Below are 21912 nucleotides of genomic sequence, written 5' to 3' on the forward strand. Positions count from 1 at the left end.
TGTTGAATAGGAACAAATACGCGGTTCATCTATTTGTTTACAAACTTCTTGATTCCAGTTCTGTCAAAAATATTGCACTTCCACAGGTGACAGTATAAAAACTAAAAATTTCCAAATATTCCAAATAATTCACTATTTATTTAAATAATTCGTTACTTCAATATTTACCCACCGAGTGACATAACTTTTAATTTCAATCAGTTTCTGTCCGTGGGATTGGATTCACTAAAATCATAAATTATTACTAAAAATGTTTTCGAATTTAATTTAATTTAATAAATATTAATTTAAAAGGAACCTCCTGCCTACTTAGTTGCACATCACATCAAATACCAATTAATAGGGACTGTTTGCCCTAGGCAATTTGAGTTGACTAACATTTTGTGTGGTAACTTAACAATAAATAACAGTATCGATAAAAAAAACCTAAAACTAATAAAAGAATGTTCGCATACTTTCCGCCCCACTGTACTCGTAAGATAAAATAATAAATTAGTCGAAATAATTCATTATTTGAAATTTTGAATAATGCTTATTCAAGATGGCAGACGCTTTTAGCGAGACGAGATATAAGACAGTTCTGGTTTCCGGTTGGCGAAAGTTTTCCATTAAACGCGAGGAACCGGCAAAGTAGCGTGGCTCTCTGTTATTGAAGTTGCCGAATTCGCGGCAACTGGTGACCCTTGGTTACTGCCAATCCTTCCGACCACGGGCACAGTCTAATCTCGGGGAAATTCTTGCTGACTTCTCCTCGCGGATCTCGAAACTTCCGCGATGCCGAATTTCATCCGCGCCGCGCCGCGCCGACAGAACGGGAGGGTGTAAGACCAACATAAAACGAGGGCAAAGTCAAGGGGAAATAAAGGGGAAAAATATAACCTCGTAAGCTGTTGCGGCTTCGGCCGTTACTCGCTGCAAATGAGCAAAGTTTTTGGGAATCGAGCCTACCAGATGAACGCGGCTGCGCGCGCTTCCGGTTATCGGATAACGTGTGATGACGTCGCGTAGAACTCGCGCAACTGGCTTCGTTATCGTTCAACTACAGATCTGTATGCAATGTAAAAGTTGTATGCACTAATTGCAGGATACGAGACGCAAATAGCAATTTATCTCAAAATCCTCTGATTTCAAATTGATCTTTGATACGTTCCAAGTGTCCCATAATCAAAAATATCTACGGTAAAGTCTTGATCTAAGCACAATCCTCGGGTCCGTGCTGTGACATAGATCGTGTAGGGCTACTGTTTTCCTGTAACCGCGCCGACCGCGCCGAACGTAGAAAAGGATAAACAACTAAATATAGTTCAAATTATATCGGGTTTGGTGTCATTTTAATGATAACAACGCCACGAATAAATTGGTGAAAGTCCCGTAAAAAAATAATGAAAAATAAAGAAGTTTTGTAATTGTTTTGGATTACAGAAGAAGGGGTAGGCGAACTGACTAAGATCGTGTAGCTCCGTTCGGCTTGGATCCAGACTTTACTGTGTAATTTAATTCAAGAAAATACTAATGATAAAAAGAAATAATTTTTGCATGAAACCTATCTCCAATGTAACGATTCGAGGCAATCAATGACTATTATTTATAAAAAATATAACCACTTACATACTCGATTATAATATTTAACAATCAGAAAACAAATTGTCTGGAAGTATACTTGTTATAAGTGTATACTGTAGATATATTTTTATAATATGTAGTATGTTGTAATTATAATATACAATATTTGCAATGTGTATTTTATAGTGTAATTAGAATATTATGTATAACATAATTGAAAGTAGTTTTATTCTATGTTATATTTATATGCAACGTATTTAAAAGTAGAACACTATTACATTAGAGTATAATTGATCTAATTTATCCATATATGATCTATTCTACATTTTCGTTGTTACGTTTGACATTGTGATTACACCCAACGTGAGTAAACACTTAAAACCAGCAAGTGGTAGCCATAAAGAAGGGAAAACGGAAAAATTACAATGCACCGTGAGCATTTTAGATTCCGAGTGCACGTATCGGTTGAACAATTAATCATGAGCAGTGCGGCGACTTCGTTGCGAAGTGAATTTACGAGAAACTTTACCGAGCCTTGATTAAGAGAATATAGTGCGAGGTGTGGAATAATTGTGTTGGTGAAAAATGAGATTCCCCTGACGGTTTTCTTTTACGTACACACCTTATCGGGGAAACGAATTAATAAATAATAAAATATCATCCTTACACAGCGTAACGAGATTTTTTCTACGAAAGCATTGTGCATGACAGCATGAACACTCGTTTTTTACGAGCATCTTGCGGGGTTTTTTTTCCCAACTATTAATATTGCGATGAAAATGCTTTTATGCAACTGACAACGAAACAAGAAAGCAATTTCAATTAACGGTTAATATTTCTACATTTTTAGTTTTACTTTTTAATTTTATTCAATTACAACTATTAGCATATGAAATAATTTTATTAGTATTTTATTACATGAGCTTTTAATTTGTAAAATTGTATCTTTTATGTTATAATATAATTTTAATGAATGATTAAGATTTCTACAGGTTTCGGTAAGTTTGTAATTCTCAATACGCCACAAATTTAAGTTTATCAACAACAAGCTAATTGGACGCAAAATATAGATAAAGTAGAATATATACTATAATAAATAAAATGTTCTACTACAATAAATCTGTCAACACCTATTGTAATATGTTACGTAAAATATAAAAGACACAGTTTCAAACTTCATTTATCTTCAATTTTAATGTTTAGTTACCATTAAGCTGCTCAAAATTAATGGAGACCAACGCAATAATAATTCTCCTATATTTTCTGCATTTTAAACCGATAATATCAGTTGAACCAGTTCCTGAATAAAAAGTTATTGGCGGCTTTGCCAGGGTCTCTTTTAATCAAAGCTGGACAGAGTTTGGGGAAAAAATATACCAAATATAATATTATTTTTAAAAAATTAACCGAGGTACAATTCAAAGAAAATAATATTTCAATTGCAATAGTAAGCAAAAATGTACCTAATATTATTTAAAATATTAAACACTGTAAAGACCAGATGTAATAATATTTTTAACAAATTTTTTACATTTCATCAAATAAAATATGAACAGTTGCTTCGTACATGCTGTCAACCATTTTGACAGAAAAATGATGGGCTCTGAGGCCTTCATACGTTTATTGTCTCCCGGTGAAAATATTTTTATTTCGGTAATCTACAGCATAAAACATTTTAATAGTCAAGCTTGCATTTAAAATACTTTTCCATGATGAGAGTAAATATTTTTTATGATAGTATTCATATGAGTTAAACTTCACTTTAGCAACCCAGAAACTTTTAACTTTCTTTCATACAATCCTGTAGATCTTGACGAGAAAATTCCAAAAATCCAAGTTTCAACGTGAGGAATTCGCTTGAAACTTTAAACACCCATAACTATTGGACCAGTGAATTCCTCACATTAAAACTCGAATTTTTGGCATTTTCTCGTCAATGTCTACAGGATTGTATAAAAAAGAAGTTGAAAATTTTTGGGTTGCCAAGATGAAGTAAAGCCAATCCATTAAAGTCTTTATCTGTGGACCGTAGTTTTAAAAAAATTATGAATCACCCGTAGGGAGTTTGTGAAGATTGTGTTACATTGCAAAATACTTTCGCGTAATGCTCCATAAGATTTGAACTCTAAGGGAATCGAATGGAAACATACATTTTTCCATGAGAAGCACTATAAAACTGCATCAATCCTCCATACTGTGTTGTGCTGCATACGTAAACATTGAATAAGGGAGCCGCGGCGGAGTCTTCCGTTCCGGGAATCAAATTCCATGCCTGTACACAGAAATATCAAACTATCCATCCACCGTAGTTAAATGAAATATTTCGTAGATTCCGGTGCATCCACGGACAGCACCGAGTAAAATGCAATTCCTGAGATGATTTGAAAGGAGCGACTTCACCTCAGCGCCGCGGAGAATACTTTTGTCTCGATACCGTCCGCGGAGCAATGAAAATTCGAAAATCAATATGCCCCGTATCGTCGCGGAGCGTGCACGATGCATTCTCCAGTGTTCCACTTACTTTTCTAGACTGTGTCAGCGTTGTATCCCTAAATGCATTTCGGATAAACATGTCAGACATTCGCGAATAAACGGCAGAATGCAAAATTTCCAGTATCCACCCTCTGTGGTTTCTGCGACCATTTTCCTGGAACATTTTTTATTGGATTTTCGGGCGAGCATTTTTGGAATTCCCTGTGGCGGCCATTTACTTACGTGACAAGCCATATTTGGAATACCAAATGGCTGGTACAGTCGTGGACAAAAGTGGGCAGGTTCCTTATTTTGACTAACCGGTCATTCGTGACCCGTGGGGAGAAGCTCGAGCGTGACCATCTGTACAATTTTATTCCGATACAAGACGACGCTTTTCATTTTCGAAATAAGAAAACGTTTCTTTAAAAAAAATTTTAGAAAAATCTGGAAAAGCATTTCGACGTAACCTCAATGTTTGAGTTGTTGTCGATCGGTGCGCACTGCCGCGCGTATTGTAGTTGCTCGAAATTAGAAAAATCGAACGGTTTCGAGAATCCTTCCACCATTCGGGAAGTTCGATATATTAACAATTGAAAATCCAAGCTCCGATATCCGGAGCGTGCAATTTGAACTACAGCCATGCGAGCCCCACGCACATTGTCAAAAAAAGAAACAAAAAACAAAGGACGACGCTCCCAATTCTCCCAGGAATTCGCTTTTCAGATTGTTGCTATTGTTTTACTCCGCAGCCTTGAGCGTGCTAAGGCGACTAGACTTTTTCGAAATTCAGTGAACAATAAATTCAGGTTCGAATAGTTTCAAAGAGTCTCTTCTCAGTTATCTTCTCAGCGGCATACTTTTCGTTCAAAGCGCAATCAGACATCGTGCACCAAAATTTTAAGAATTTAAAGTAATTAAAAGGTTGTATTAGTTCCAACCCGTTAAACTTATTTTACGAAGATATAAACATAAATCATAATTTGCATAAAGCAGTCTAGTCATTATACAGAGGGGGGTTGAAACTCTTCAAATTCAGTGTTAATATAATGTATAACAATGTTCTTAAAAATTTGTAAAATTGTTCAGAAAAAAACATCTTCTTTTATCTTTTCATTTCTTAGCATAAAGTCGAAGCTCTAAAATATTGAATTATTTAATAAATTCTGATTTGGAATATTGTGTTGTGAAAACTGCGTTGTGAAGATTTTGTCGAACATATTTAAATTATTAAGAGAAGAAGTACATTTTTATTCAGCATCTGTTTCATGCAATCGATGTAAGAAACTTTTACTTAACCCTTAAGTGAACCTTCGAGATATTCTTAAAAAATCCAATGATTCAGTTAAATTATATTTGATACTCATCTTCGACGAAATTGTAAATGAAAGAGAGATAGCAGCGAGTTGGTAAAGTTTCACCTAATTCCACAAATAGTTATATTATTAATAATTACACATTAAATAATTAGCATAAATTTGAGTAGGACTGCATTGACCCTAATAATTCTCTCGAGGGTTAAAACGGAAGGGAATATTTTTAGACACTAGACACATTGTTTACGGCAGATAAAAAAACCACCAAGAACAGCGTATACAATATTATTGATGAAAATAGTGAGAAATAGTTCAAAGGCTTCGGAAAAATTGAAAAGTGCTGAAGGGAAGTCCTGTGCAAGGAGTATCGCTCTTTGTGCTTTGATCGCGTACACGTGCACTTACACGTACGTACACGTGTAACTCAGCTAACTGGGGTTCAAACTGTCGATACTTCGATTTTCAACCGTTCACGTTTCAGAATCTGTACCTCGTCTAGCGAAGTCTTACTCGCGATTAGCTAATTTCGATGAAATGCGTGTGGGCATGACTTACATGGGTAGTTATCAGGCCAGTAAATTCAAAAAATTATGAAACTTTGCACACAAGTAGAGTAACCTATGCCTAATACGACCCTACTTTTTTTCGTGCTACTTCTCGCATGAAAGGGGTGTAATCAGCCCTTGAAAAAATTTCAATATTTTCTTTCTCGTGAAATACCTGAAGAACGAATGATATTCCAAAAAAAAAGTTGAAACGAAAGTTACATGGTATTATTGTGTCTACCAAACTGTGTGAAAAGAAATTGTTTTAAATGCATTTTTTAAACGCTTCCCCTCCCCCCTCACCCATTAAAAAAATTGTTAAATGTTCTGAAATACCTCCGGGTACCCTCTTTCCATACCTATTCAAAGATTTTTGTAATACAATTTTTTTTTATATAACTATAACTATCCAATTAAGTTTAATGTTCAATACAGGCCCAGAAAAGAGTTTCTAAAAATCATCTGTTACTATTTTTTTCGTGATTCCGACCAAATTCTCAAAATTTTTATTTCACATCTACTAAACTAATGCTTCTATATTTACAGAAAAAAAGCTGAAGTTGTTTGGCCCGTTTGTAAAATATTTTTAGTTGGTAAAAGGGTGACGATAAAGGGTGTTTGATAAACTATGGGACCCCTATGTCACTATGTAATAAACTGTTTTACAGTTCCCCCGATTAAAAATCTCAAAGTCAGGAGAATTACGGTGATTCGTTTAGCCGAATTCGAATGAAACAGGATAATGGACTCATTATCGTACCGTTTTCATACTAAAGCCCTTTTCTCCGTGAAATCCAGGTCAGCTGATAGAATGGCGCGAGTCCTTTCGTTCTTATCATATAACAAGCGACGCAATCGAACATGGGTATTTGAGCATTACTATTTTATGTCTCGTATCGTTTGCTATCGCCGCGTCGTTTCTTCCACGGGTCATTGAAACTCCACGGAAGAGAATACCCGGTCATTTGCAACACGGATAATTTCCCAATTCGCATGAACGTAGGTGTCGAACGGTCGTCCGGTCTTGCGCGATTTACAAGAATTTAATTCGCCGACGGAAATCTTTATCGATCAAATTTAATTAGGCAAATGTCGTTGATACAGTTACGATGCATGGCATACGCATAAAAACCAGTAACATTTAACCCAGATTCTCATCGAGGTTAATTATTTCTCAATAATTTGTATACTTGAACGCTTTGCACACGGCTCTTTGGAAAGTGTGTACCTATTTCTTTCACCCCCATTTACCCAGTCGGCACTTGGTAATATCTTTTACTCCAAAATTGAATTCAGCGACGAAACATTTATTTTTTATTGTTGCCATAGGTAATCGATTTTTTAACTATGTGCCCCCATTTTGAAAAAAATGTGCTAAAACTGTAAAAATATAAACTTAGTATCTCACAACAAGAATTTCTTTCTACAAGAAATCGGCATTTCAAAAGTTTTTTTATTCCTTAAAATTCGGTTTCGAAGCTAAAAATTCTGAAAAAATTCATGGATGTGCATTCTAATCCCTAAAATATGCCTGAGTTTTTTCAAAATTTTCAATGGAACGGGATAAGAGAAATTACGGAAAACCCTGATTTCCTTTGTCACCCTATTACTACCCCCAACATGTAGGGTAGAAAAATGGCACAAAGTATTTTCTTTGGACAAGCTATCGAATGGCCTATTCTAAATTCAATTTGATTTGGGAGCACTTTTGACCTCCTTATTCGGCTACACCCTTTGCAAGAAGCTCATTAAAATATTAGCTGGTTTCGTTTACAGAATCTTTGTTTTCAAAAGCGTATCAGGTCTCCTCTGTATTATTCATGACAATTTATGCATTCAAAAGGTGAGGGTTGAAAAATTTAATAATATTATATGATATCAATTTAGCATCCTTTGGTATGTACATAATTTGATACGTTGGAATACATTAATCATTTTCGCAGATAAGTTGACTGTAAAAAGAAATGTAAAAGTTACAGTAATGTTACGTTCTCCATTCATAAGAAAGACAATTTGACATGTTGTTTAAATAGAGCACAAGGTTGCGTTATCCAGGCGAGGAAAAACTTATTTTATTTCCGTGTGTGCGTGTGTGTGTGTGTGTGTTTCATGAAATCGGCATCCAAGCCGTCACGAGCCAGCAAAAGTCTTTGCAATTTCAATGTTATGCATACCATCTGCATACCACTTGTGACATACAAAATACAGTATGATTTCTTGTGACGGCGTGCGTACCTCTCGCGAAACTGGTTTCAGCGTGCCGTACGTAATTAAACTTTACCCGGGGCAACGCAATTTTAATACGCGAGACACATGGAAGCGGCACTCCGAAAAAAATACTCTGTATTTTTCGAATTTGCGTTTTTTTTTTTATTGTTATTCATAAAGCGAATCGATTCGAACTAGATAAACATGGAACGATGTAAACCGGAGAATTTTCAACCAAATTGAATTTGCCCGGGGCTCGATAAAATCGAGGCTATTTTTTGATTGCAGAGAGCTTTAAGTAAAGTGGCAGTTATTTATAATCTACTTTCGTGATATGAACAAGCTTAACGTCGATATTTTATAACAGTTGAACAATTATTTATACATACATATGTGTACATTACAATTTAGATACTATGACCAATAATTTTTGCTAAATATTCTGCTACATTAAATACTGCTCATAATTTTAGGGTTCTGTAAAATTTGTTCACAGCGTTCGACGCTGTGATACACTGTGTAAACAAAAAATTTAAATAAAATTAGCTCTCGAGCTTAGGCTTCTCGAGCTTAGGGTTCTCAAGCTTCGGGGCCCCTCACAGGGTATACCCAGCGGTAGTGGGGATAATTCCGCGACGTTTATCATCCAAGCCTTGGCGACATATATAGAGAAACCCCTGTATCTCTTTTGTAATATTTATTATACTTTAAAAATAAGTATAATTAATACAGGCGCACAGTAATTGGGTCCCTCACCCTAGTTTACCAAAAAAGATTAAATCATTCGGTGATCGAATCATTTTTTTCCAGCGATAGTATAACACATCCATGCACTATACTTCAACTATGTACCGGTTGCACATTGTCAGTAGGCAAAGTGTTAATAATACTGGCTCCACACGTGCTGACAACGGTAACAACGCGTTCTAAGTTTGCGTGTCCCTAAAGGCCTCGAAGAATGGCGAAATTGTCCCCGGGCCCGGTTAATGAAGCAAAGCAAAGAGCTTTGTTCATTCGATTTGCGGCTCTGTTAAAACATTAAAAAACGACCCACACCGCCCGAACGCACATCGTGCCGTGCTGTCTAACCAGAAAAAAATCCTCCATTGTTCGGGCTCGCGCGTTTGCCTGGGCGATTTGTGCCTCGCTGTCATCAAAAATACACGCTCCACGGAAACATTCGGAAGAACAATTTTGACATTTTAGCGAACCATTGTGCGTCATTATGACGCGGTAATCGCGTAGCCACGTCGTTTCATCGATCGGGGACACTTGTATTATAGGTTATAGTTACATGTTTGTCTTCTCCGTTTTTGTCTCCTCCTTTTTCTTTTTTTTTCTTTTCTTTTCTGATGGTACACTAATAGCAGTCGATCGGCTACGAAGAAATAAATAAGCACTGGACGCAAATGGTTCTTAGGCGGATACTTTTTGCATGAAAAAAGAAAACATTTTATAAAGACTGTTATTTATATCCGACTAATCTGCTAAAACGATAACTATATCCATCATTTCGTTTATTTATGGGGAAATCGCTTTAATATTGTGAATCATGTTGGGTTTCTGTTCTGTGTTAAGAGATAACGGTGCCATTTTGAACAGAAAATGTGATTTTTATTGTTTCATAAAATAAACAAGACTGGATTTATTTAGATTTCTTAAAATGTACTGTCTTGTGTGGAAGAGTTTACAGAATCGTTTTACATAAGGAACATTCATAGAGCTGTTACGTTTACAGCAGAAAAAAATTTTAAACCTTGAAATTCTATTTTTCATTTACCATTAGACATTTTAAAAAATAAACGTGACCAAGAGAAACAATTTTCGAGTTCGTATTGAGCGTAGAACGTAGAAAAATCTACGAATTTCAAAGAAAAATTGTCGTTTTTTAGCTTCTATCGAAAGTACGGAAAATAGAAGTAGTTTCGATGTATTTTGGAACGCGCTGTAGGCGTTCTACTGTTAGTGATACGAAAACTGCTTTGTTGTAGTAAAATAACCGATACAAAGCGATATTCGATCTGAGAACTCGAACACCCCTTCCCTTTATTGCAGAAGCTAAATGCGACTCGTTCGCAGCCGCACAAGTGGATTATGACACTTTAGTCGGACAAGTAGAACGAGGTCTGTATTCAGTCAGGCGAGTAGAACGAGGTCCATCTCTCTGGTGTGATAAATCGAATGTTACCAATTTATTGCAATTGAATCAATCTGTTCGAACGCGAAACACTAAAATCAATGTTAATATAACGCGTTTTTCAAATAAACTATGAAACATTGTTCACACATGATAAATGTTTATAATGTTACAATTATCATTGTATTTGAGAGAGAGAGAGAGTCTGCACAGTTTTGCTTACTTAAAGAACATTTGTATAGCTTTTATTGTTGAAGCAAAAAGAAATGGCTAAAGTTAAAAATTTGTATTTCTTGTTAATATTATATTGTTAAAAATGCTGACTTTAGGATTATTTTTATTACAAAACTGCAGAACCGTTTTCCATCGAACTCCATTGTACACTTTCATCTACGTTTCGACAACATCCATCAATTTTTAGACGGTAGGAAAATTGAAAATTGAGATTGCTATGAATGATTAAATAAATCCTTGGAGAAAGGTGCCCAAGGGTCTGTTATAAGCTTACTTTACCATTTTCTATGACGAAATTACAAAACGATTTCTGATGGTACTTCAGCGTAAATTTTTATTTATGCTTCATAAATTTTATACGCTAAACTATTACAAATTGAGCTCTTTATGGGCAATTAAGAATATCTTCGAAAAGAACTTGTGTTGAACATTTCTCATAAAATTATGGTTTCGATCCGAATAAATTCTTCAAAAACATTTATACTCAGTTCTCAACGTTTTAATGTGTCGGTAGGATAATTAAGCTATAATGATTCGTGTAGATCAATGCTTGGCCGCATCAACAAGAAAATGATTTGACGAAGCGATTTGATTTTGCCGAATGCGAGCTGCACGCGAACGGCAAAGGTGGCGATTTAATTAACAAATTTGTTCAACGACATTAAATACTTCAAACGACTTATCGACTGCCCATTACCAATATAGTGGATGTGTGTTGGTATACGTATAGCGCTGAATGCTGATTGATTTTTAAATCACTCAGTTTTTGTATCGATGGTTGCTCTGACCCAGTTCGTCAGACTCGCTACACGAAAGAATATGTGTTCTTGTCCTTCAAAACTTTGAATAATAAGTTATTTCATTTTTCGATTCGATAGAATATTCGCTCGATTCGAATTTTTTTATTGTTAAATTGAACGACAAAAACGAATGTTTTCCCTCGACACGTAGAAAATCTGATTTTATAGAATGCAGAAACATTTCGAGGGCTGACTCACGCCATGCGCATGTACAGTCTACATTCCGGAACGTTAATGTTCATCATCATTATAATCGAGTGTGGAATAGAACTTGTCACACTAGGAAGTGGAAACGGTGTATACTTACGAAGTAATCAGCTTCGCTGAATTACTTGGCTCGCTATGTACCTGTATGGCAAATGGGCGGGTGTCACATGGAACACGCGAAATTTTCAGCTGATGGATACAATGTCACGAAGCAGCTCAGCCAATTGTAAAACGTATAGTTAATGTACAAATAATAATTTTGAAAGAAATAACAATTTGCAAAATAAATTCTTTGATCCGAGGAAGTCATTGGAAACTAAATTGCGCAAAATTATAAACCAAATAAAGAAAACCCACGTATTTCCATAAATTTTAAAATATTTTACTTTAAAAATCGTCAAACGTTAACTAGAACAAACAATTCTTTCAATGGTTCCGTGATTTTTTCGTCGAATAACTCGTTATAAAAATCTAAATTAAGAAATGTTTTATTTAAAGTAAATATAATAATTAATAACGGATATTTTAATTAAATTAAAAATGTTTTGCTTTGAAAATTTTCAGGCTAACAAAAAAATGTCTACTTGGCCCCTTTTTCTTACAAGTGGTGTGGAAATTGTTTATTTTGCAGTTTAATAATACAAGTGGTTAAGGCGACCATAAATAATTTATTTAGATCAAAAAACAAAGAAAAATTAAATGTATAAATTACTACTGATTATGTAAAAAATATAATGCATAAAAAATCTTCATTTGTTAACTACAGAAAAAGGGTATTTAAATTGTTTAGAGATATTCGATATGATTAACTCGCAGCAGATTTCATAAAATGATCCTTAAATTGGTAAAATGGGGCGACATCAGGTGTTTCCTTAGCAGCATTTCCGTGGCAGCGTTCAAACAGCAGGAACGCTGACGGAAATGAACCTTCGCAGGGGCCAAAACTGAGACAAAAATTTGTGGGGGACTTGTTCCCCTTCGAGACAGCATTGTTCTTCTAGCCGCGCTTAATGAACACCGCTATACACGCAGTAAATAGACGTTCGCTCGTGTCTCGTAAGCTGCTGAAGGAAATACACTGGGGCATCCCAGTATCCAAATTAACTTGAAATCGTTCGAATAAAGGAATCTATGTTCTAAAGATATTATTTCGCTGAATGGAACAACGAGCGATTTTTTAACAATGGGTACTTGACTAACTCATTTTTTACTATAACAGTGGCTTGCGCGTTCGTTCACACAAAGCTGCTCCGTTCATTTGTTCCAACGGTATGAAAAAGCTTCAAGCTTCATATTAAAATGTAAATACACCGTAAATGAACGTTGAAAAACACGACAGAAGTAAACACGTAGGTGTCACGTAACCATTTTTACACTCAACTTTTACTTGAAACGTATGCGAACAGATTTCTGAATTACTGTTCACTATGATCATAAATATTTCTTTAATTGATAGCGAATTTAGACCGTATTATTTAGGTTAACATTTACTCATCTATTTAACCCATATTAAGAATTTTCATCCACATGTATTGAAATATAAAGTTAATGTAGCTCACGGCACCAATGTCTATTTTTATTCATCGTTACTGATGCTAACTTTCGTTTGCTTAATTAATATTTATTTTCGTCGTATCTCGATAATACCATTGTTCATTTAATTAATTAATTTAATTGATAAACTAATATTTCATTATGGTGCGGTAATAATTACGTAATAAGAGTGTAAGAATAATTAATCCTCCGTATACTATGCCGGAGTCATTCGTGACCCGTAGCGGTGGGGATATGCTCCATTGACCGTCAATATGCGCAATTTTATTCCGATATAAGACGACGCTTTTCATTTCGAAATAAAAAAATCGCTGTCCCCACTTCTTTTTCTTCTTCATCCGAAATAGGACGAAAGCCGGTCCCGAGCTGTCGTCTTATATCGAAAGAAAACTGTAGTGGTTCAGAAATGACTCCGGCATAGACCTAGAACTCGCAGGAGTCCGAAGGTTAATGTGTTACGGTACAAAGGGCTTGGAAGGAATTCAAATTTTACCAGTAAATATCAATATAATATTATACGGATCACAAAAAAAAATTAATTTTAAGGATCAGATATTAAATTGTTTGGAAACTTTTCGCGAAAAGTAAATAACTCAAATATAAATACTTTTCAAGCTGTGGGTTCATGCCGGAGATAACGCGTTAGGATTCTAGCTTTGTGTAGAATTTTGTCACGATAGTAACAACGGCGTCGATACTTTTTCGAGCCACTGTAACAGAGCGGGCTCGGTACAATCCCCGAAAACCATGCCGGGGCTATTACTGCAGTAGACAGCCAGGTTTTTCAAGAAAAGTACAGCGATGTTGGCAGCAGACGTAGCGAGCAAGCATCAGGAACAACCAATCTGGGGGAAATTGCACCCTTGACCCGGCCATGTTAATTCGCGTATCCCGTTCCGTTTCGTTCCGTCCCGTTCCGTTCCACCGAGGTATATAGGTGAGTAGGTGAGTTTCGGTTGATGGGGCTAGTTGTTCGAATACGACTACGCGAGTAAGTACACCGCTCGTACCGGCTTCATTATTTCATAAAAAGGAGAAGCAGATGACGTGCGGAAGTAGCGAAACACGCGAGCCAATGTTAGAGTGCTGATCGAAAGAGCACGCGACCGCGCCGACGAAAAATCCTCCATTTTCCCGTGCGACTATCGATAAACTGAACGCACCAGCGTGTGCGTATCCCGGCGAAACTGACGGATTTATTAGTCTCTCTTGACTTTTCAACGTTCACGAAATTAAACTTTCTTTTGTCACTTCGATTAACCCTCTGATCCTATTCCCATAATTACAGTGTTTACTGTATGTAGAATAAAGTGTTTACTCTATACATATTCTGAAAATTTCACGTCCTATCAGATCCTAGTAGGTTTTGAAAATTTTATTTGAATGTAATAATGTGTTCTGAAAATTTTTATCTTTGTGGATAAATTCGTGCGGAGAAACAACATTTTAGTTTTACCAGCCCCATACAAATAAACACAAACACTGTAAAACTATGTACAGTGTTTACTCCATATTTGTCCAAAATGCCTAGCCGATAAAAGTCGCCGAACTACCCCCGTCACATGAATCAAAGAATAGTACTCCTGGTCGATATATGTCCGTGGCTAGACCCGAGTTTTGGACATATATCGTGTAAACACTGTACCGTTTTCTTTCGATATAAGACGACAATGTTTCTTCCTCTAAGTTCGCAAAGTTTGACTATTTGTAATTTGACGTAAAAAAATATTAATTTTTACGTAAATTTATTTGTTGTAAAATAATTTTTTGTTTGCTGTAAGTCACATTCATATGTTTTCCAAATTGAAATGAAAATGTAAAAGATTGTTATGTAACTGACATTCTTCCATGACATATTTTCCTTCTACATATATGTTTATACATATTAAATTACTCCAATATTATACTAACATTAGATTACTCTAAGCATAAGATTTAAAATTTATATTTTCTTATAAGTATGGTTTATTTACTCGTATATTGCCTTATAAAAATGACAAGATCCGGTTTATTAAAATTTCGTAGTATCAATAGCTCTGCAATAATAATTTCGCGTTCGTACAGTTTTAATAATTGTGATATATCAAATTTCACACCTCTACTTCCGTAAACAATAGAATTTCCTGAAATTTTAATGGACATACCTCGGAATGACCCACGAGTAAACCGCAAGTCGAAAAATAAATTAGTATTACAAGTTTCGTTATTCCATTCGTATTCGGTGAATGTAGAGTAGAAATCATTATAAGTTACAGAAAGTAATTTAAAACTGTCCAAGAAACAGGAAGAATAATTTCCACCGGTACATAAAATGCGACGCCCCGGAGAAACACTATCGGAAATCATTAATCATGAACACACTCTGAATAAGTAATCGAGAATTCATTGTAGTGGCACGAATGAAAAGTAAATATTTGTGAGCGACGTAAACAAATATTTACGAAGAATGTAAAGAAAAGTTTGTGAAAATCGTGAGGTTGCATTGAACAAGAACAATATAGAGTAGAACAAAAAAGTATTAAAGTTAAGAAGTATTAATTAAAGTGAATGAAGAATACATTCGAAGTCAATGTTAATATTCGAAGTCGAAGAACAGAAATCTATGTAATTGAAAATCACTTTTAGGCGAAATCATAAATACATTACCAGAAAGTGGTTTGAACTGATGTCGAGTACTTAGAAGTGTTCCACTTAATGGATTGATTCCATTATGCATCTCCTGTCGTCGAAAAAAAAGAAAAAAAAACGCAATTATTCTTCCATAGTAGAAGAGACTTGTTCCTTTTAAAATGCGATACAAATAAATTCGATTATTTGCCAGTCAATGTGTAATTGAAGTCAGCCACAAAGACGCTGAACCGCGGAGAAAAAGCTCTTCTTTATGGCAGCATGATAATTCGATAATTATAATATGAAAAATATTCTTCAGAACTAATTATTACGTACCTTATAATATTTAAATATCTACGGGATTATCGATTATAAAATTCAAATCGAATTTTCTGTAAACTGTAGGGGATCCATTTACTGTGGGGGTTCCAATTACTGTGCCTATATTAATTATACTTATTTTTAAAGCATAATGAAGATTAAAAAAGACATATATAAGATTTATATATTAACTGATTTTAATGGAAACAAATTTAATATTCATTATGCTTCAAAAAATAAATATAATGTAGGCACAGTAATTGCTACCCCACAGTAATTGGGTCCCTTACCCTATTCTACACTTAAATAACACTTCTGCAACTATGATTTCACATGTTTTAGGTCTTATGTACTTTATAATCCCTTTGAATGCAACAAGCGAAATTCCCATACTCTTCAATTAGGGTTGTTTTGTGTACCTGCGGGTGTCCTTGTACATGCGGGTGGTTACTTTGCCCTAACTGAATCGAACTTATGTCAACATATGAACACGGTGACGGTGATCAGTTCTTATTGGGAATTGCGACAAATTAACTATTAATTATTTTTGAGTATCGCGTGATACTCAAAAATCTTACAGTTGGGTGTCATCGGTTTGTACAGAGTGACTGGTTTTAACCCTTCTTTAGAGGGCCGGAATTTTTCCTTGAAAAACTTAAATTTTTTTATGAATATATACACGGGATGCAGCCGAGTAACATGTAAAAGCGGGAACAAGGCGATTACTATTATTATTATTATTATCATAATTATTATTAATATGATTATTTCCTTATGAGAAAATAATTAGAAAATATAGAATAGAATTATATCATTCGAATACGTGTGCTCTTTGAGGGAAACCGTCTGACCACGTCTGATCATGGCGAACCAACTCTACTGAGTGCATATACGCTAAAGCATACGAACCCAACGACGGATCTTCAAACTCGATTTTCTCGAAAGCGAGTTGTCAAACGAAAAAATTTTATTCCTTTTTTTCGAATTATATCTACACTGAGAATTTAAACATTCAAAAATATTCACAATGTTATAAAAAATATACCCATTCTGTTCAGCGGAATCTATAGAATTTGTTAAGGCAAGACAAATTTACATAGTTTTCGCAGTTACGGAACAAAAAATTCTCGAAATTGTGATTCCAATAAAATTGGTGTTTCGCTCGGAGAAAAAATTGTTTAAATATCATTGAAAGTTTAGAATGTTAAGCGAACCAGTATGGTTGTATTTGAGAGGGTCTATGACACTTTTTATGCAAAAAATATTTTCGTGGCTTCTGTGATTGACACATAAAAATTCTAATAGCTAAAAATTTGATAAAATTGGTATCTCGCTCGCATCAATAATTATTTAAAATCCTTGTACCGGGTACAGTTTATAGCATCATTATATGCAAGGAAAAAGTATCTCAATTGGATGTTCTGAATTTTCAGAATGAAAAATAAAATAAACTGTAAAATGTACTCACCATTGCGCCATATAATGAGTGCTAATGATGTAAACAGGCGATGACGTGCGATTACTTTCGGTGCCGTTCAGGCTAATTTCCGTTCCGTTCAGCTCCATCCCACCGAGTGAAGATTGCGGTGGCAGCAACTTTATAGTGTCACTGACACCTTCCTCTTAATGTTCGATCATCTCCCGAGCATTCTGTAAACAATGCAATAACGCACCGTTATAATCAGACATTATGCAGCTAAACATATTGAGCGAAACGCCATTTACATGAATCTGTCGTGTAACAAGCATTTCGCATAACTGGGTCGTTCATGTACGTTCACCTAATTCTCCCCTCTACCTATAATATTCTTTACAAGCAATCAGCGGATGTTACGCGTTTATGGTAAAAACGGGTAGGTTCGATTTAACTTAAGAAACGTATCAAAAGAATTTAAGAGTTTTAATGTATCAGTATCAGCTTATTAAAATTATTAAATTTCATTAATGATTTATTCATTTATTTTATCAATTTTATTTTATTATTTTATTGATTCAAAAATCCGCGAACTATTTATAAGTAATTAATTTTTTTGTCTAAACATTTACTTCAACACTCTGGAAGTACTTGTATCGGCTCGTTTACGTTTTTTTTTTAATTAACCTTTCTATTGAGAATCTTTAAGCAATAATCACATTTTTAAAATAACTACTCTGACAAAAAAATCTTTTTTTTCCATTTCATTTTTTTTCAAATTTTTAATGGAAATTTGACTTATAAAATTGATTGAAGAGAAATGAATCACAGCTGTTCAAATATTATTAAAGTCAAATTTAGAATTAAGTCAAATTAAGAATTATTGCGAAAACATTGAAAAATGTTTATCACAGTGAAAAAATCGGGAAACGATCCTGGAATATCTGAGATAAGTAGTTGCAGCAAAAATGATCATATTTCAGGTGTCTGTTTAACCTCGACCAATCATGTTTCTGTGTTTCTAATGTAATAGTATACTATAGCATTTTGTTCCAGGAGAACTCACAGAATTAAGTAGCGTACTTTCCCGGAAAGTGTCCATATAAAGTCGTATCAATGACGAAGCAAATTGTCCGTATTTTAATCATTGCGACCAATTAAGAGTAGACAATCGCGAAATTATATTTCAAGAACACACAGCCCGTGCATATATGTATCGACATATTGATTGCGCATCGAGCAATTACGAATATTAACGAAATTGGTTTTCCATTAAAATGATGAATAGGAAAGTGTTATAGATTACGTATAATCACGGCGGTAGACGTGACACGAATTGAAACTTCTTGCGCGATTCGTAATACATGTTACACTCACGATAGACATAATTTCGTACACGATGTTCGTGCTCGATGGTGAATTCTTTTCTGCGTCGTTTATGATCGTTACGAATCAACAAAAAGAGAACATACTTTCTGTCACGAATGCTTTAATTCATTGTTTCCTCAATGAAACACATTTGCTGGAGAATATCTGACATTTTTAGTTTTCCGATGGCCTCCAGATTTCGTTTTTATACTCTCGCTTTCGATTATCTTCTTACGCTAAAGACTGTTTTCTACGTGCTGTGACTCACAGTAATATTCGCGCACTTTTATAAAGACCATAACTTTTTTAAGATAGGACCAAACGACTTAAATTCTTTTCGAGACGCTGGGATTAGTTTATTAGCTGATAAACTTCACCTCGGGAAACCAGAAATTTTTAACCTTTTTTTATGTAATCCTGTAGATTGTGGCGAGAAAATGTCGAAAATCCAAGTTTCGATCCTAGGAGATCGCAAGTTCAAAGGTCATATGTGTGTAAAAATGTGCGATTTTTAGCATTTTTGACGGGTAAATAGTTCAAACTATTGTTTTGGAATGAAGGAAAAACTGTTCGCTATACAGAAAAATAGACGTGAAGTGTGCAAGGGTTACCACAGCGTAGAAACAAAGATTTTAGTCGCAGGATACCTGGTTTTCGCGAAATAGAACAATAGAACGAACGAAACGAATGGAGAGAACGCAGGAATTGTTCAGAGATTTCGAATCTTGTTCAGAGGATGAGCTACAGTCCGTATCGCTCGGGGAACATCGAAAAACGTAACCGCTAACTGATTCGATGGCCCGTTTACGCATGTTTCATTCGTTTAGTGGCATTCGCTTCGCTTCGAAAATTCAATTGCGATTCTTTTTGCCCGGCTTTTTGGCAGTTTTTACTTTTTAAATGCTGTCGACACTGCACAGCCCCATTCTCGATCACTGTATATCCCGTGTATTTTATTGACTTCAAAATTCCACCACAAGGTTGCTGCAAAAATAATGGCGGTGTTCATCAATTTAAACTTCATTACATTCGTATAGTACAATATTCGGCCATTTTTAAAGGGACGATAACTTCCTTGATATTGTGCCATACAACCTGGATTTTTTCTTTTAGAAGTTAGAACAATTAAAAAATGTTGAAAAAATTGAAATTGGTCGGAATTACAGAGAAAATACTAAAAGTTGTGAACAACTTTTCTATGCAGGCCTATATTGAAAATTTAAAACATACGTAGATCTGTGCCAATTATGCATACTCTGAAAATTTCGAAAAAGCTCTCGGATAAAGTCAAAATATATTATTGACTATGCAAAATTGTTGTAAATCGAAAGTTTGGTTAAACTTCACCTTGGCAACCCAGAAAAGTGTACGTTATTCTTGTACAATCCTGGAGATTTTTACGAGGCAAAGCCAAAAATCCAAGTTTTAATGTTAGGAATTCACTGGTTGAACAGTTGCGCGTGTTTAAATTTGTACGTCTCCAATACTTGTTTCGAAAACTGTTTGAAAATTTTGTCCTCGACTGTTCACCGGAAGATGGTTGCCGAATTCTTCTGTGTACACGGCCAGTATATTGGGATGAACGTGCTAAATAGTTTCCGGTCGAATATCCGCAAAACCGACATTTAATTAAAACGTAGCGAGCAGACATAGCGTGTTGTTAGCATAATAGTTTGTTTGAGGACGAGCTATCTGAAACCGCGATTGAGTCAGCTTCGGCCTCTAAAACCCGACTGACTAATACGTATTTGGAAGATGAAAAAATCTGTTCAGAATGATGACCTTGACAACACATTTCAAGGTCATGGAAACCGGAGAGGCCGCCCCTATTGTAATTACCCAAAATTTAAAAAATTGTTTTTGTTTTTTACAGTACATGGATGTACTATTACAGGAAACAATAAATCGTTTTAATTACTACGAAAATAAAGTTTTTGTTAGCTCATAATGAGAAAGCTTGGCGTCTCTCCTAGGTTCACCCAGTATACTAGTAATATCTCATTGTCGGGGAGTTTCAATTACTTTCGAAATCGATGCTCGGAACAAAGAGTTCGGGATCCTCAGAAAAGTCCTCATCGTTCCTAAACTTCCATATATCAGCGAGCAATGGACAGCAAAGTTACACCCCTTTCCATGAATTACGGACAGACGATGGAAAGTTCCATACCCTCCAAAAAAATTTCGAATATTTCGGAAAAACTTTCATATTTGAGTGGCAACGATTTAAAATTATCATTAGAGATTATTACAGATTGGGAGCCGATTAATGTTAAATTTTTGTTTCGAGATATCTTCTTCTTTTAACTAATACCTTAGCACGTATAAACATCATTTTAACAAGCATTTTTAATTATCACTTGTTCGCAATAAGTAGTTCAAATTATAATAAAAAAAATTCTTATGTAAGGATTTAAATCAGGGTTCCCAAAGAGTGACCCGCGAATTGTATTTTTGAAATGTGTTGATAAACAGTTTGCAATAAAAAGTAATTACTGTCACAAATAAATTATATAAAATTAGTATAAATCTTTCCGTTATATCTAACTTTTTACCTTTTATTTTTTGGCCCGCCAAATGTTTTGGAATTTACAATTTGGCCCATTTAGGTTAGGATTTATCCCCCCCCCCCCCTTTAGAGCCCTTGGTGGATTTATGGATTTAGCTACGAGTGCCATGAAATCAAAAATGTCCGACATCGAGCATGTTAAAGAACTCTGTGGTGAACATGAAGTTTTAGAGTTTCTTCTTCCATTCCCGAGACGAAAATCATGGGAACCTCGATTAATTTCGTGACGTTGAGGTCTGCAACATGGTTCAGATCATTAAGGCGCCCGTTCCCTGAAATTTCCGACACGTCAGTCTGCGTGCTCGCTTGCGCCAGAGGAATTGTGTAGATCGGTCCTTTCCACGTTCCATTTTCATTATCTCTCTTTCGTTTCGCATCATCTGCACAGAGGGAAAAGGGAACCGCGACACATGTCACGGAAGCTTGTTTAACCTTACCCCCCGAACGACGTCGCGATGATCTACGCCACAGGGATGGGAAAAAATTCTTGCAACGTGTGTGACATTGGCAACGATAAGACACGTGACCTGTGACTGTGACGTCCGCGACATTTCCGGTGCACCGCTGACGTAGAATCGGACGCGAAGTTGAGAAGGG

The 21912-nt window shown here is 35.3% G+C and overlaps 1 protein-coding gene across 2 annotated transcripts in view; it reads right to left on the reverse strand.

Moving 5' to 3' along the window:
* Positions 1–21912, reverse strand: part of Machr-b (muscarinic acetylcholine receptor) — a 66930-nt gene that overhangs the window by 28764 nt on the left and 16254 nt on the right. For both annotated transcript variants that reach the window (XM_076796081.1, XM_076796082.1), the window contains exon 2: positions 17436–17617. In XM_076796081.1, coding sequence (XP_076652196.1) covers positions 17436–17533 — 98 coding nt within the window. In that variant the 5' untranslated portion in view covers positions 17534–17617. The remainder of the gene's footprint in view (positions 1–17435; positions 17618–21912) is intronic.

The sequence above is a fragment of the Halictus rubicundus genome, chromosome 11, assembly GCF_050948215.1.
Source record: "Halictus rubicundus isolate RS-2024b chromosome 11, iyHalRubi1_principal, whole genome shotgun sequence".
Taxonomy (NCBI): domain Eukaryota; kingdom Metazoa; phylum Arthropoda; class Insecta; order Hymenoptera; family Halictidae; genus Halictus; species Halictus rubicundus.